This window comes from Mesoplodon mirus (assembly GCF_964341445.2).
Source record: "Mesoplodon mirus genome assembly, chromosome: 4".
NCBI classification, from domain to species: Eukaryota; Metazoa; Chordata; class Mammalia; order Artiodactyla; family Ziphiidae; genus Mesoplodon; species Mesoplodon mirus.
In genome coordinates this window covers 5,736,669-5,750,936 of record NC_138979.1, presented here as the reverse complement: position 1 = coordinate 5,750,936, position 14,268 = coordinate 5,736,669, and the positions used below count along the sequence as shown (strand labels likewise).

General features: G+C 45.8%; 1 protein-coding gene across 3 annotated transcripts in view; it reads right to left on the bottom strand.

Annotated features, from left to right (window-relative positions):
• The window catches only part of RSU1 (Ras suppressor protein 1), a 188,988-nt gene extending 174,808 nt beyond the window's left edge, over positions 1–14,180 (bottom strand). The window contains exons 1-2 of one of the 3 annotated variants that reach the window (XM_082617067.1): positions 14,008–14,180; positions 13,653–13,764 (exon numbers count right to left, since the gene is read on the bottom strand). In XM_082617067.1, coding sequence (XP_082473193.1) covers positions 13,653–13,761 — 109 coding nt within the window. In that variant the 5' untranslated portion in view covers positions 13,762–13,764; positions 14,008–14,180. Of the gene's footprint in view, positions 1–13,652; positions 13,765–14,003 lie in introns of all 3 variants that reach the window. The other 2 variants (XM_082617066.1, XM_082617065.1) reach the window with 2 other exon arrangements.
• Positions 14,181–14,268: the final 88 nt, after the last annotated feature.

Genomic DNA, 14,268 nt, shown 5'->3' with positions numbered 1-14,268 from the left:
TCCTCGTGTTTAAAATGAAAAGCTGAATTAAATTATTTGATTCTGTGAGAAACACAGAAGAGAGAAGAAAAGAAAGAACTAATATACATGTAATGGGTCCTACATCAATATGCAACACTGGGGACTTTATAACCACTCATTAGAATAAAAAATGTTAAAATATAACAACTGACACTGCACAAACACAAAGGATCATGAGAGACTACTAGAAGCAACTCTATGCCGATAAAATGGACAGCCTGGAAGAAACAGACAAATTCTTAGAAAAGCACAACCTTCTGAGACTGAACCAGGAAGAAAGAGAAAATGTAAACAGACCAATCACAAGCATTGAAATTGAAACTGTGATTAAAAACCTTCCAACAAACAAAAGCCCAGGACCAGATGGCTTCACAGACAATTTTATCAAACATTTAGAGAAGAGCTAACACCTATCTTTCTCAAACTCTTCCAAAATATAGCAGAGGGAGGAACACTCCCAAACTTATTCTACAAGGCCACCGTCACCCTGATACCAAAACCAGACAAAGATACCACAAAGAAAGAAAACTACAGGCCAATATCACTGATGAACATAGATGCAAAAATCCTCCACAAAATACTAGCAAACAGAATCCAACAGCACATTAAAAGGATCATACACCATGATCAAGTGGGGTTTATCCCAGGAATGCAAGGATTCTTCAATACACGCAAATCAATCAATGTGATACACCATATTAACAATTTGAAGGAGAAATACCATATGATCATCTCAATAGATGCAGAGAAAGCTTTCAACAAAATTCAACACCCACTTATGATAAAAACCCTCCAGAAAGCAGGCATAGAGGGAACCTACCTGAACATGATAAAGGCCATATACAACAAACCCACAGCCAACATCATTCTCAATGGTGAAAAACTGAAACCATTTCCTCTAAGATCAGGAACAAGACAAGATTGCCCACTCTCACCACTAGTATTCGACATAGTTTTCGAAGTTTTAGCCACAGCAATCAGAGACGAAAAAGAAATAAAAGCAATGCAAATCGGAAAGAAGAAGTAAAGCTGTCACTGTTTGCAGATGACATGATACTATACATAGAGAATCCTAAAGATGCTACCAGAAAACTACTAGAGCTAATCAATGAATTTGGTAGAGTAGCAGGATACAAAATTAATGCACAGAAATCTCTTGCATTCCTATACACTAATGATGAAAAATGTGAAAGAGAAATTAAGGAAACATTCCCATTTACCATTGCAACAAAAAGAATAAAATACCTAGGAATAAACCTACCCAAGCAGAAAAAGACCTGTAGGCAGAAAACTATAAGACACTGATGAAGGACATTAAAGATGATACAAACAGATGGGAAGATATACTATGTTCTTGGACTGGAAGAATTAACATTGTGAAAATGACTATACTACCCAAAGCGATCTAAAGATTCAATGCAATCCCTATCAAACTACCAAGGGCATTCTTCACAGAACTAGAACAAAAAATTTCACAATTTGTATGGAAACACAAAAGACCCCGAATAGCCAAAGCAATCTTGAGAAAGAAAAATGGAGCTGGAGGAATCAGGCTCCCTGACCTCAGACAATAATACAAAGCTACAGTAATCAAGACAATATGGTACTGGCACAAAAACAGAAATATAGATCAATAGAACAGGACAGAAAGCCCAGAGATAAACCCACGCACATATGGCCATCTTATCTTTGATAAAGGAGGCAAGAATATACAGTGGAGAAAAGACAGCCTCTTCAGTACGTGGTGCTGGGAAAACTGGACAGCTACATGTAAAAGAATGAAATTAGAACACTCCCTAACACCATACACAAAAATAAACTCAAAATGGATTAAAGACCTAAATGTAAGGCCAGACACTATCAAACCCTTAGAGGAAAACATAGGCAGAACACTCTATGACAGGAATCACAGCAAGATCCTTTTTGACCCACCTCCTAGAGAAATGGAAATAAAAACAAAAATACACAAATGGGACCTAATGAAACTTAAAAGCTTTTGCACAGCAAAGGAGACCATAAAAAAGACAAAATGACAACCCTCAGAATGGGAGAAAATATTTTCAAATGAAGCAACTGACAAAGGATTAATCTTCAAAATATACAAGCAGCTCATGCAGCTCAAAATCAAAAAAACAAACAACCCAATCCAAAAATGGGCAGAAGACCTAAATAGACGTTTCCCCAAAGAAGATATACAGATTGCCAACAAACACATGAAAGGATGCTCAACATCACTAATCATTAGAGAAATGCAAATCAAAACTACAATGAGGTATCACCTCACACCAGTCAGAATGGCCATCATCAAAAAATCTACAAACAATAAATGCTGGAGAGGGTGTGGAGAAAAGGGAACACTCTTGCACTGTTGGTGGGAACGTAAAGTGATACAGCCACTATGGAGAACAGTATGGAGGTTCCTTGAAAAACTAAAAATATGACTACCATATGACCCAGCAATCCCACTACTGGGCATATACCCTTAGAAAACCATAATTCAAAAAGAGTCAAGTACCACAATGTTCATTGCAGCTCTATTTACAATAGCCAGGACATAGAAGCAACCTAAGTGTCCATCGACAGATGAATGGATAAAGAAGATGTGGCACATATACACAATGGAATATTACTCAGCCATAAAAAGAAATGAAATTGAGTTATTTGTAGTGAGGTGGATGGACCGAGAGTCTGTCCTACAGAGTGAAGTAAGTCAGAAAGAGAAAAACAAATACCATATGCTAACACATGTATATGGAATCTAAAAAAAAAAAAAGGTTCTGAAGAACCTAGGGGCAGGACAGGAATAAAGACACAGACGTAGAGAATGGACTTGAGGACACGGGGAGGGGGAAGTGTAAGCTGGGACGAAGTGAGAGAGTGGCATGGACATATATACACTACCAAATGTAAAATAGATAGCGAGTGGGAAGCAGCCGCATAGCACAGGGAGATCAGCTCAGTGCTTTGTGACCACCTAGAGGGGTGGGATAGGGAAGGTGGGAGGGAGACGAAAGAGGGAGGAGATATGGGGATATACGTATATGTATAGCTGATTCACTTTGTTATACAGCAGAAACTAACACACCATTGTAAATCAATTATACTCCAATAAAGATGTTTAAAAAATGTTAAAATAATAACCACAACCGCTAATGTTTACCAAACACTTAAAATGTGGCGGCCACGGTTCTAAGAACTTTATCACCTCATGTATTCCTCACAATAACACTAACAGACTGCACTATTATTCTCTGCCTCCCTCCTAATTTTATTTTTCTTTTTTTGCATTTTTTAAAAATTTATTTTTGGCTGCGTTGGGTCTTTGTTGCTGTCCGCAGGCTTTCTCTAGTTGGGGCAAGTGGGGGCTACTCTTCGTTGCGGTGCACAGGCTTCTCATTGCGGTGGCTTCTCTTGTTGCAGAGCATGGGCTCTAGGCGCGTGGGCTTCAGTAGTTGTGGCATGCGGGCTCAGTAGTTGTAGCTCACGGGCTCTTGGCGCAGGCTCAGTAGTTGTGGCGCACGGGCTTAGTTGCTCCACGGCATGTGGGATCTTCCCGGACCAGGGCTTGAACCCTTGTCCCCTGAATTGGCAGGCGGATTCTTAACCACTGTGCCACCAGGGAAGACCGCCCTCCCTCCCAATTTTTGGTGAGAAAAATGAGGCCCAGAGAGGTTAGGTAACCTGCCTGAGGTTTCAGCACTAGTAAGTAGACAGGACCCTTTAAAAGCTGTTTCCCAACAAGAATCTGATTAGTTCTGACCGTATTTTTCTACTAGGCAAATACAAATAAGATAAAAAGGAGCCTTAGTCCACTGGTTCATTTTTTCCCCCCAAATGAAGATGAGCAACGTCACACATGCACACCCTCCACTTCAGACCAACCGCTCTGTTCTCACCTTCCCTGTGTCCCTGCCAACAGAGAAGGACGCTGCGTGGGAGCTGAGGGTGGGCTTCTCTCTGGCCCCTGCTCAACCTCCCTCCACGCTTCTTACCCTCAACCCAAGAGCCATGCTTTTCCCTGGTGGCTTCAGAAGCAGGAAGAGCCGGAATCTCTGACCTTCTTCCACAGGGCCGGGTGGCTCTCCGAGCTCAAAGCGCTGTAGGTCCTCGGACAGGCACCGCGTGTCTGAGGGCCGCTGGGCCACCAGCCGGCACCCACACCCAGCACGCGATGTGGTCTCGCAGGCCACCCTGCATTGCTTTTGCCCCGGCCATCGTCTGCTCCCCGCAAGCCACCCCTTACCCTGACCTCCAAGGGCTGCCCTGTCCAGTCCCAGATCCCTAGTCTACTGGACTGACACCTGTCATCAGCTGCCCCCCGCTCAAACCTCGGTACCTGTTTTCTGATCATCCACGGGGTCCCCCTCCATCTCTTCCCACAGTCCTGCCCCAGCCTCTGCCACCAGCCTCTCTCCCCGCCTGCCACACACACAGATCCAGCAAACAGATGTGCCCCTGAGGGCATCCACGCCTCCACTCCCGCCCAAAGGCCCATTAGACTCTTCAGCCCCAAACCCCCTGCCCCACCAGAGAACAGCCTGTGCCTCAGCGTAACAAATGCAAAATGTCCTAATGACGGATCCTGAGGATCATTTTGAGGTACCTACTCTGCTACACAGACATCATCTTTTATTTGAGGGGCGGCAGATTTTTCCCATTTTATCAATGAGGAGATTGACGTACAAAGACAGGAAGTGATCTAAGGGCATGTTACAAATAAACAGCAAAGTGGGATAATTAATATAGACCATGGCTCCAAAGTTGGTGCTTTGAGTCAGGACACAATACTCTCTCCTTATATCAACTCTAGAGGTATTAAACAACACCCAAACAGGAGGCTTTACCACAATGAATCTAAACAAAGGTATCTTTGTTATATTAATGAGGTGACTTTCAGAAGTTTCTAAAGGATGGGGGCTGGTTGCCAGGGCTGGAACGTTCAGTCCCACCCCTGGCTAGCCTGTTCTTCCTGACTTGATCTAGAGATTCAGTGCAATCCCAATGAAAACCACAGCAAGCTTATTTTGTGAATGGCGACAAACCGATTCTAAAATTTATATGGAAAGGCAAAAGACCCAAAATAGCAATAAAATATTGAAAAAGAAAAACAAACTCAGAAAATTGACACGTCCCAACTCAAAACTTACTCTATAAATCCACAGCCGCCAATTGAAAAAAACAAAGACATCACTGGAACAGAAGAGTGTCCGGAAACAGACCCACACAAACACAGTCAACTGGTCTCTGACAAAGGAGCAAAGGCAAGTCAATGGAAAAAGGATAATCTTCTCAACAAACGGTGCTGGAATTTGACATCTACATAAGAAAAAAAAAAAAAAAGAATCTAGACATAGAACTTACACCTTTGACAAATATTGACTCAAAGTGGTTCACAGTGTAAAATGCAAAAGCGTAAAGTCCTAGAATACAACACAGGAGGAAATCTAGGCAGCCCTTGATCTGGTAATGACTTCTTAGATACAACACCAGAAGCGCTCTCCAAAAAAAAAAAAAAAAAGGTGTTAACTGGCTGGGACTTCATTAAAATTAAAAACTTGTCTTCTATGAAAGACAATGTTAATAAAAGGGAAAAACAAGAGCCACAGACTAAGACAAAATTTTTGCAAAACACACATCGGATATAGGACTTCTTTCCAAAATACACAAAGAACTTTTTAAATCCAACAATAAGAAAACAAACATCCCAATTAAAAAATGGGCCAAAGACCTTAACAGACACCTCATCAAAGAAGATATACAGAAGGCAAACAAGCATATGAAAAGATTTTCCACATGACACACCATTAAGGAACTGCCCATTGAAAACCAGGAGATACGGCTACACACCTATCAGAATGGCCAAAATCCAGAATACTGACAGCACCAAATACCGACAAGGGTGTGGAGCCACAGGGACTCTCATTCACTGCCGGGGGATGTACGAAATGGTGCAGCCACTTCAGAAGACAGTGGTTTCTTATTACACCAAAAATACTCTTACCGTACGATCCAGCAATTCTGTTCCTTTGCATTTACCCAAAAGAGTCAAAAAACTATGTTCACACAAAAATCTGCACGTGGATGTTTATAGCGGCAAAGTGACAAAATGTGAAAGCAACCAAGATGTCCTTCAACATGTGAAAGGACAAAAAAACTGTGGTGCATTCAGACAATGGAATTTTAACCAATAATAAAAAATACGCGCTATGGAGCCAAGACAAGACACAGAAGAAACTTACACTCATATTGCTGAGTCAAAGAAGGCTTTCGGTAAAGATTACGTACTCTACGATTTCAACTATATCACATTCTGGGAAAGGCAAAACTACAGAGACATAAAATTTCAGTGGTTGCCTGGGGTTCAACAGGAGGTAATGAGGAAGAGAGGGGAAAACAAGTAGAACACACAGGGTGTTTAGGGCAGTGAAACTACTCTGTAGGATATTATGCATCTGTTAAAAGCCATAGTGTGTTACAGCACAAGCAGCCGAAAACAATGTAAACTGCGGATTTTAGTGAACAATAATGTATCAATGCTGCTTCATCAACTGCAACAAAAGTATCACTCGAATGAATGCCAGATGTTAACAACAGGGGAAACTGTGGAGGGTCAACAACAGGGGAAGCTGCTGTAAAAAAGAGTGAAGTATAATAAAACAAACAAAAAAAGGGGGAGAATGGGGACAGAATATGCACAAAACGACTCTTTTCAGCAATACCGGCGCCGGTAATATTAGCTTTGCTATTTGTAAGCAATGTACCAAATAAGTAAGTGTGAGATAGTCTAACATCATGTGTATCCCTGACAATCAGGATTCTCAGAGTGGAAGAAAAGTAGAGACTAGTGTGAAGGCAGTTAAATAAGAGACTTACAGTCCCATATTTGAATTGGACCTACCACTATGAACTCGTTAGGTATTTTAATCTTCATATATGTGTATATATGTATCTGTATATATGTACAGATACATATAGTGCATATACATACACACATATGTGTGTGTGTGTGTGTGTGTGTGTATATACTGGTTTTTTTTTAGCTCTGTCTGCTAAAAACGCCTAAAGACCATGAACGACCCAGGAAAAATGAGCACCCCCGGAGCCCAGATTGTGGTCCCAAAATATTGCCCACTAAGACAGACAAACAAAAACAGGGTTTCTATGAGGACAGCTGATTCCAGGTCCGGGATGGGAATTCGCAGACACACCGGGAACAGCTTGTTACTCTTTGCTCACGTCCACTGGATGGGAGAGCCAACGACAGGAGGTTCCCACAGGCCGAAAATGAACAGTTTGCACTTGAACAAGGACCGTGGCTGCGAGGCTGTGGTGTGCATGGATGAAAACATATATGTATATATATATATATATATTTTTTTTTTTTTTTTTTTTTTTTTGCGGTACGCGGGCCTCTCACTGCTGTGGCCTCTCCCGTTGCGGAGCACAGGCTCCGGACGCGCAGGCTCAGCGGCCATGGCTCACGGGCCCAGCCGCTCCGCGGCATGTGGGATCTTCCCGGACCGGGGCACGAACCCGTGTCCCCTGCATCGGCAGGCGGACTCTCAACCACTGCGCCACCAGGGAAGCCCGAAAACATATTATTTTAAAGAGCAAAATTTCTGACACCTGCTTCCACGTTCAGAGTTTCCCCTTGAATTGGTCTGGGGTGCAGCCTGAGCACTGGAATGTTTAAACATTCCCTAGGTGAGTCTAAAAACCAGACAAGTTTGCCAGCAGCTGGTATGGATGATACCGATCTGTGAGCAAGCTAATTCTCAGAGAAGAGCTTGAGATGTGAGTCATTTCTCTCGGAAGAGGCCGATGCACTGAGTGAGCACCTCGTGAGGCCTGACCAGCACCTTTGCTCATTCTGCATCAAGCATGTTAAGCCTTTGCCTGACATCTAAGTTTCAAACGTCTTCCCCATTTCGGTGATTCCTGCCTCCATTTTAAAGCATACACAAGAGCACACCCCATGACTCAATAATTCCACCCCTAGTCTATAACCAACAGAAAGGAATATGTGTGTTCACATGGTCACAGCAGCACTACGGGGGACAGCCCTAGCCTGGGAGCGACACGGACATCCATCAACGGCAGAACGGATGCCTGAACTTAGCAGTCACACCCTGGATCTGTAACCAGTGTCGCAACACGAATGAAGCTTGTGAACAAGATGCTGAGCGTAAGAACCAGACAGTGAAGAGTGTGCACTGTGAACTCTCTTTCCTTTGAGCGATGCACATCGACAGGCAAAGGGAATCTATGCCGTCAGTCAGGACCCTGTCCTGAGGGGCTAGTGCCTGGGACATGCCCGCTGTGTTCTGTTTCTTGCTTTGAAAATCTGTCACACTGTACAGTTACATGTGCGCTTATCTATAGGAGCACTTCAGTAAAGGCTTCTTGAAATGGATTTTTTTTAAAGAGTGTGTTAAGTGTTTGGGGAAGAAGAAGGTTCCTGTTTCCTCGGCCCCGCAGGCAAGAGCAGGGGAGGGTCAGCATCCCTGAACGCATTCCTCAACGGATACAGACTCAGCAGCCCACGCAGGGCAGGGACGCAGCTTCCGGGACCGGGCCTCGCCTTCATACGTGCACCTGACTGTCAAAAACGTTAGTGACGTGAGTAAGGCAAGAAAGCATGAGAAGGGGCTTCCCTGGTGGCGCGGTGGTTGAGAGTCCGCCTGCCGATGCAGAGGACACGGGTTCGTGCCCCGGTCCGGGAGGATCTCACATGCCACGGAGCAGCTGGGCCCGTGAGCCATGGCTGCTGAGCCTGCACGTCCGGAGCCTGTGCTCCGCAACGGGAGAGGCCACAACAGTGAGAGGCCCACGTACAGAAAAAAAGAAAAAAAAAAAAAAAAAAAAGCATGAGTTAACAACACAGCTTCTGGAGTCTGAGTTCCTGGCTGTAAATCCTGACTCTGTTACTTATTAGTGTGTGACCTGGAGCAAGGAAGGTACTTAAGTTCTCAACGTCTCTGTGCTATAAACTGGGTGATGAGGATGATGATGATGATAAGAATCCTAATGAAACCGTGAGGCTTAAAGGAAATAATCCACATGGAGAGCCACGTACGATGCCCGGCACACGTGTGCGTGTAGATTAATACACTCCATACAGATATTTTAAAATTATCTATTCTTTTTATCCTTTTCTAATAAAGAGTACACAATTTGTAGAATACGTAACAGTTAAATAGGCATCTTTCACGAGGCCTGAAGACTGAACTATTTACAGCTCTGAAAAACCACCTGTGTATGTAAACATCTGCAAAACAGCCACTTGTACACTGAGGGTGTACACCATGTCACCAATCTCTGCTCTGTGCTGTGCTCTGAAAAACCAAGAGGCCAAGACCCCCTCCAGTTCACTAGCTGGTCTGAGGTGTGCCTTTCATTTGGCCCACCTTACCCTTAAGAACTATTCTGAGTCTGGAGGAATCGTTAACAGGTACACAGAGAGACGTATTAAATGAAAGGCTCTTTGTGACGTACCGGTAAACTACAACTACAGTTACCATTTCATTCAACTCAGGTTTATTCTGTTGTGATGCATGAACCAATACTGCCCCAAGAGAACCTTCACCAGCACCATACTTCATAGAGGGTTTTAAGCTACTGTTCTAAGTTTAAAGATAGAAAAAAATGAATTAATGTACAGTATAAAAAATCCCACATCTGCCATTAAATCCAGTTAAAATTAATAGTCTTTCAGAAAAGCCTAAGGAAATGGGGAGGGTTCAGAGTTAACCCTGACCAGATAGAGACCAAGTTGCCTCTACTGTTTTCTTCGATGGCTAAAGCCCTGGAACAATGTGATAAACCTAAGCTTCCAAGCTGGCAGACTGGAAGAATGATGCATTTTCTTAGCCTAGCACAGTGTTGTTTTTTTGGTTTTTTTAATGCCACGGTTTATTTCTGGACTCTCTATTCTATTCCATTGGTCTATATGTCTGTTTTTATACCCACACCACATTTTTTTTTTTTTTTTGGCCACACTGCGTGGCATGCGGGATCTTAGTTCCGTGACCAGGGATCGATCCCATGCCCCCCTGCAGTGGAAGCATGGAGTCTTAACCACTAGACCGCCAGGGAAGCCCCCAGCACAGTGTTTTTAAAGAATTCTGAAACTGACTGGCATGAGGTGAGGCTCGCCAGCCCCGCTTAGCCCTGGAAGGCATCACTCCTTAAGGCCTGAGCCGGGGTGGGAAACCACACTGCACAGGGTTACAGGACAAAGCTGTCGGTGTGTCTACCGTGTGACACTGGGGCTTTCTCGACCTCCTGTCTGCTCACCTGTAAGACGCTGATGCTGATCACCTGCACCAAAGGCTGACACGTAAGCACTCACATGTGTACCGTTCAGAATCTCTGATGCAGACGTGATGGGCTCAGCTGCGGCCCCCTCAAGTCCTGCGTTGAAGCCCTCAGAGTGAAACTGTATTTGGAGACAGGATCTTCAAAGAGGTGATGAAGTTACAGTGAAGCCAGAGGCTGTGCCCCCTCTCTCCCGTGCTATGCTTTCTACCCCAGCGCACCTGAATTCTTAACTGAGGACAGCAACCTTCTTCAATAAATTGTTCCCAAACGCCAAGTACAAAAATAACAGAGGTGCGCATGCAGGGCCCAGAAAAGACGTTTAAGCCAGGCTGGAGGGGATGGTGGGTTAAAATTTAGTCCTGGGGAGCTTCTCGGAGGAGGTGACACATGTGAATGGAGTCACATGAACAGAAAGTCATCTCTTTCCTCAACAAGCATTAATTCACATGGCTGGGAGGAGGGAGGCTGGAGAGAGAAAGGGTAAGGACTGCCCAGGCCAAGATGTTTAAAAACACAAAGGTGGGGCTTCCCTGGTGGCGCAGTGGTTGAGAGTCCACCTGCCGATGCAGGGGACACGGGTTCGTGCCCCGGTCCGGGAGGATCCCACATGCCGCGGAGCGGCTGGGCCCGTGAGCCATGGCCGCTGAGCCTGCGCGTCCGGAGCCTGTGCTCCACAACGGGAGAGGCCACAGCAGTGAGAGGCCCGCGTACCGCAAAAAAAAAAAAAAAAAAAACTATGGGAATCCTTATACTACAGCTAAGGTGATCATGCCAAATACTTTAATATATAAGATATTAAACCACATAATGTTATGTACACTACTGATAAATGAGCCCCAGTGGAGGATGGGATCCTGAAGGCATCCTGGGACCCTCAGATTCCAGAAGTCGGGGAGTTTTAGCAGAAAGCAGCCACTCCTTCCTTGGGTCTACCACACTCCAGAGGCCTGAGGAGGTGGGATTTCCAAATTCACTTCCACTAAACTCCCCAAGAAGCACTCTTGCTCTTCCTAAAGTGACTTCTTTGGGAAAACAGTAAGAATGACCTCGCTTTTCAGCACCTAATAATACACCGGAAAGAGCTTTTTCAGGAAGCAAGTGGCTATCTTTTCTTCTTCAATAAAAGCCAAGGCTTCAAAGAGATAAAGCAACTGAACTGAAATAGCCACACCACTCTCCCTACTTATAAATATTACAGAGAGAATCCTCTTCAAAGCTGAGGAGTATAAAGTTCCTCTAGTGAAAGCAACCTTTTTTCAAGCCCATGAGAAAGAGCCCTGAGGGGCAGAAACCCGTGGGACCAAAGGGCACGGCGGAGCCAGGCCTCCTGCTTCCATCCTCTTCCCCCCATCCCCTTCCTCTGACGTAGCTGTGCCCCCAGTGACCATCATGACCCCAGCACGGCGGGGCAATACGGGGACACGTCCAGCTCTGCAACTGCCGGTCCATCACCTGAGACACCTGCTGCCACCAAGAAGCCACAAAGACTGAGAGAGGCCAGCACAGACCAGGAGACTGAAATGCTCATTCGTACAAAAGCTAAACTTAACGGCAGGTATCTTCCTAAGGATTACCAAACGCAAATCACCTACAGCTTTTCATCCCCTTGCCTTTTGCAGAGATGTATCAATGGCACCAACCCCAATCTCTGTCCCAGGCGCAAACCACGGATTCACGGTAACTTTGACTGTGCTCTCTCCAGGCCTGACAAGCAACCCGTCATCTTTTAGGGCCTCCTGGATGTCCCCCCTTCTTCTCCAGTGTCACATCCTGGTCTGGATCTCATCAGCTCGCAGGCCTAATCCCTCATTCTTTCTTTAATCCGTCAAACATTTCGGAGCACCCACTGTGTTCCAGGCACTAGAATAAACAAGGCACACAGGAACACTGCACTGCCTTAGTTCCCCTCGGCCTCCCAGTGGGGAAGAAAGATGTCCGGATTAAGAGCATATCACAATCCTGTGTAACAAGTGTCATGAAGCGGGACTTCCCTGGTGGTCCAGTGGTTAAGACTCCAAGCTTCCACTGCAGGGGACATGGGTTCGATCCCTGGCCGGGGAACTAAGATGCCACAGGCCCCGCACAGCGCAGCCAAAAAAAAAAGGGTCATGCAGCAAAGTGTGCCCAACTTCACTGAGAAAGCTTCACACAGGCTGTAGCATCTGAGCTGACTCTTGACAGGTAAGTAAAAGGATCTGCGGTGAAGGGGGTGGACAGGGAGGAAAGGATACTTCTAAAGGCACAAAGACGGGAAGGAATGCCCTGGCTCAGAAAGGACCATCAGTTCATTATGGCTGGGATGCCAGATGCATGGAAGGAACAGGCGCTAAGGTAGGTTGTAGTCAGATTCAGAAAGGAACAGGTCACCGCAAGGAATATGGAGCATTACCCTTGGTAATGGACAACCAGAAGGTCCAAACTTCAGCCACAATCAACCTGAAGAAGAGCTTGATTTCACCTCTAATGTGTTAGAATTAACTGTCAATATCTAAAAATTAGAAAATTTTATATAAAAATCTGGATTCTTGGCTTCATAGAAAAAAAAACAAAAATCTGGCAACACTGGGCCAACATCCCCAAGTGGTGACAGCTGTTTGGAGCTAAGCAGCAGGTGTAGCAGATGCCCCCTTCAGATGAGATACCTATTATGGAATGCATGACCATCCTCACCTGGCCCCTGAAGACATCTGAATTTGCAATCCCCGGTTGAAAGGAGAGAGTTACAATAAGATGCACGTTACAGGAAAGCAACAGGGGCAGTAAAACTGGAGGCAAAAGGGAAAGTTAGAAAGACACAGCAGCACAGGGGGGAGGTAACAAAAGCCTGAACGAAGTGAGGACAATAAACCCAGAAAAAGGCAATGAGTCAAGAAATGTTTAACTAGCTCCAGGTGCAAAAACACTTATCAGGTCATCTCCGTGGGGCATTTGTTCAAGGCTACACAGGAGACTATATTAAGAGAATGGAAAAATAATTCAGAACTAATTTTCCATTAAAACACCGAGTGGCTCTTTAGTAAACTGTGTGGTAAGTCCACCCGAAGGCCATCGATCAGCCTGGAGAACTGATGAGGTCCAGCAGCCACGGTCCGGGGATTCTTAACCTGGCTCGTGTCCGTTTTCCAGCTGGGGCAGAACAAACTGGGACCGCAAGCTTTCCGAGCTGAGCCTCGACAAGTGCTGTTTACAAGCAGCCAAGCAGCGGGTGGGATGTAAACCACTGCAACGTCTCGCACCGCCACCAGCAGTTACTTCTTAAACTCGTAAACCCGTCCAGCTCCTCCGAGGGGAAGGCCCTCCGGAGAACTTACACAAGCCGTTGACGTCCAGCATGTTGGAGATGCCCCGGTCACTCATGTCCACTTCCGGCTGGTTCTTCTCCCGGCTCTCCTCCACCAACTTTTTCAGAGACTTGGACATGACCTGTACCAAACGACAACAACAAAGCACGTGGGCGACGGCCAGGAGGGTGCAGAGAGAGAAATGAGGAAACCCCCGGCTGGCACTCTCCAGTTTTCCCCTGGCCTTGGAAAGTGGGCACCCGCAGGCAGGGTCGGGGGCAGGGAGGGGGATGGGGAGGGCGGGACAGGGAGTGGGAAGGGTCCAGCACCATTCCCGCCGCGGAGAGAGAAGCAAACACAAGGGCAACGCCACACACATACTCACTGCGGAGGTTTGCACCTAACAGGCTGCGCGTGGGAACAACAGGCTTCTGCAGGGCTCACTCCGGCGGCGAAAGATGCACTCGGTCTGTGCAAAACGAGCACCCGAACGAGGAACACGCCCTGTCCCGGCACTCGGCGCAGGCGCACACCAAGCCGCTCTCAGCTCCTCGCCCTGCCGGCGCCAGACCGTTCCCTAATTAGGAGAACAGTTTACTAGACGTGGCTTAGTGCGAGACCCCGCCCACAAAAGAAAGCGTGCCTC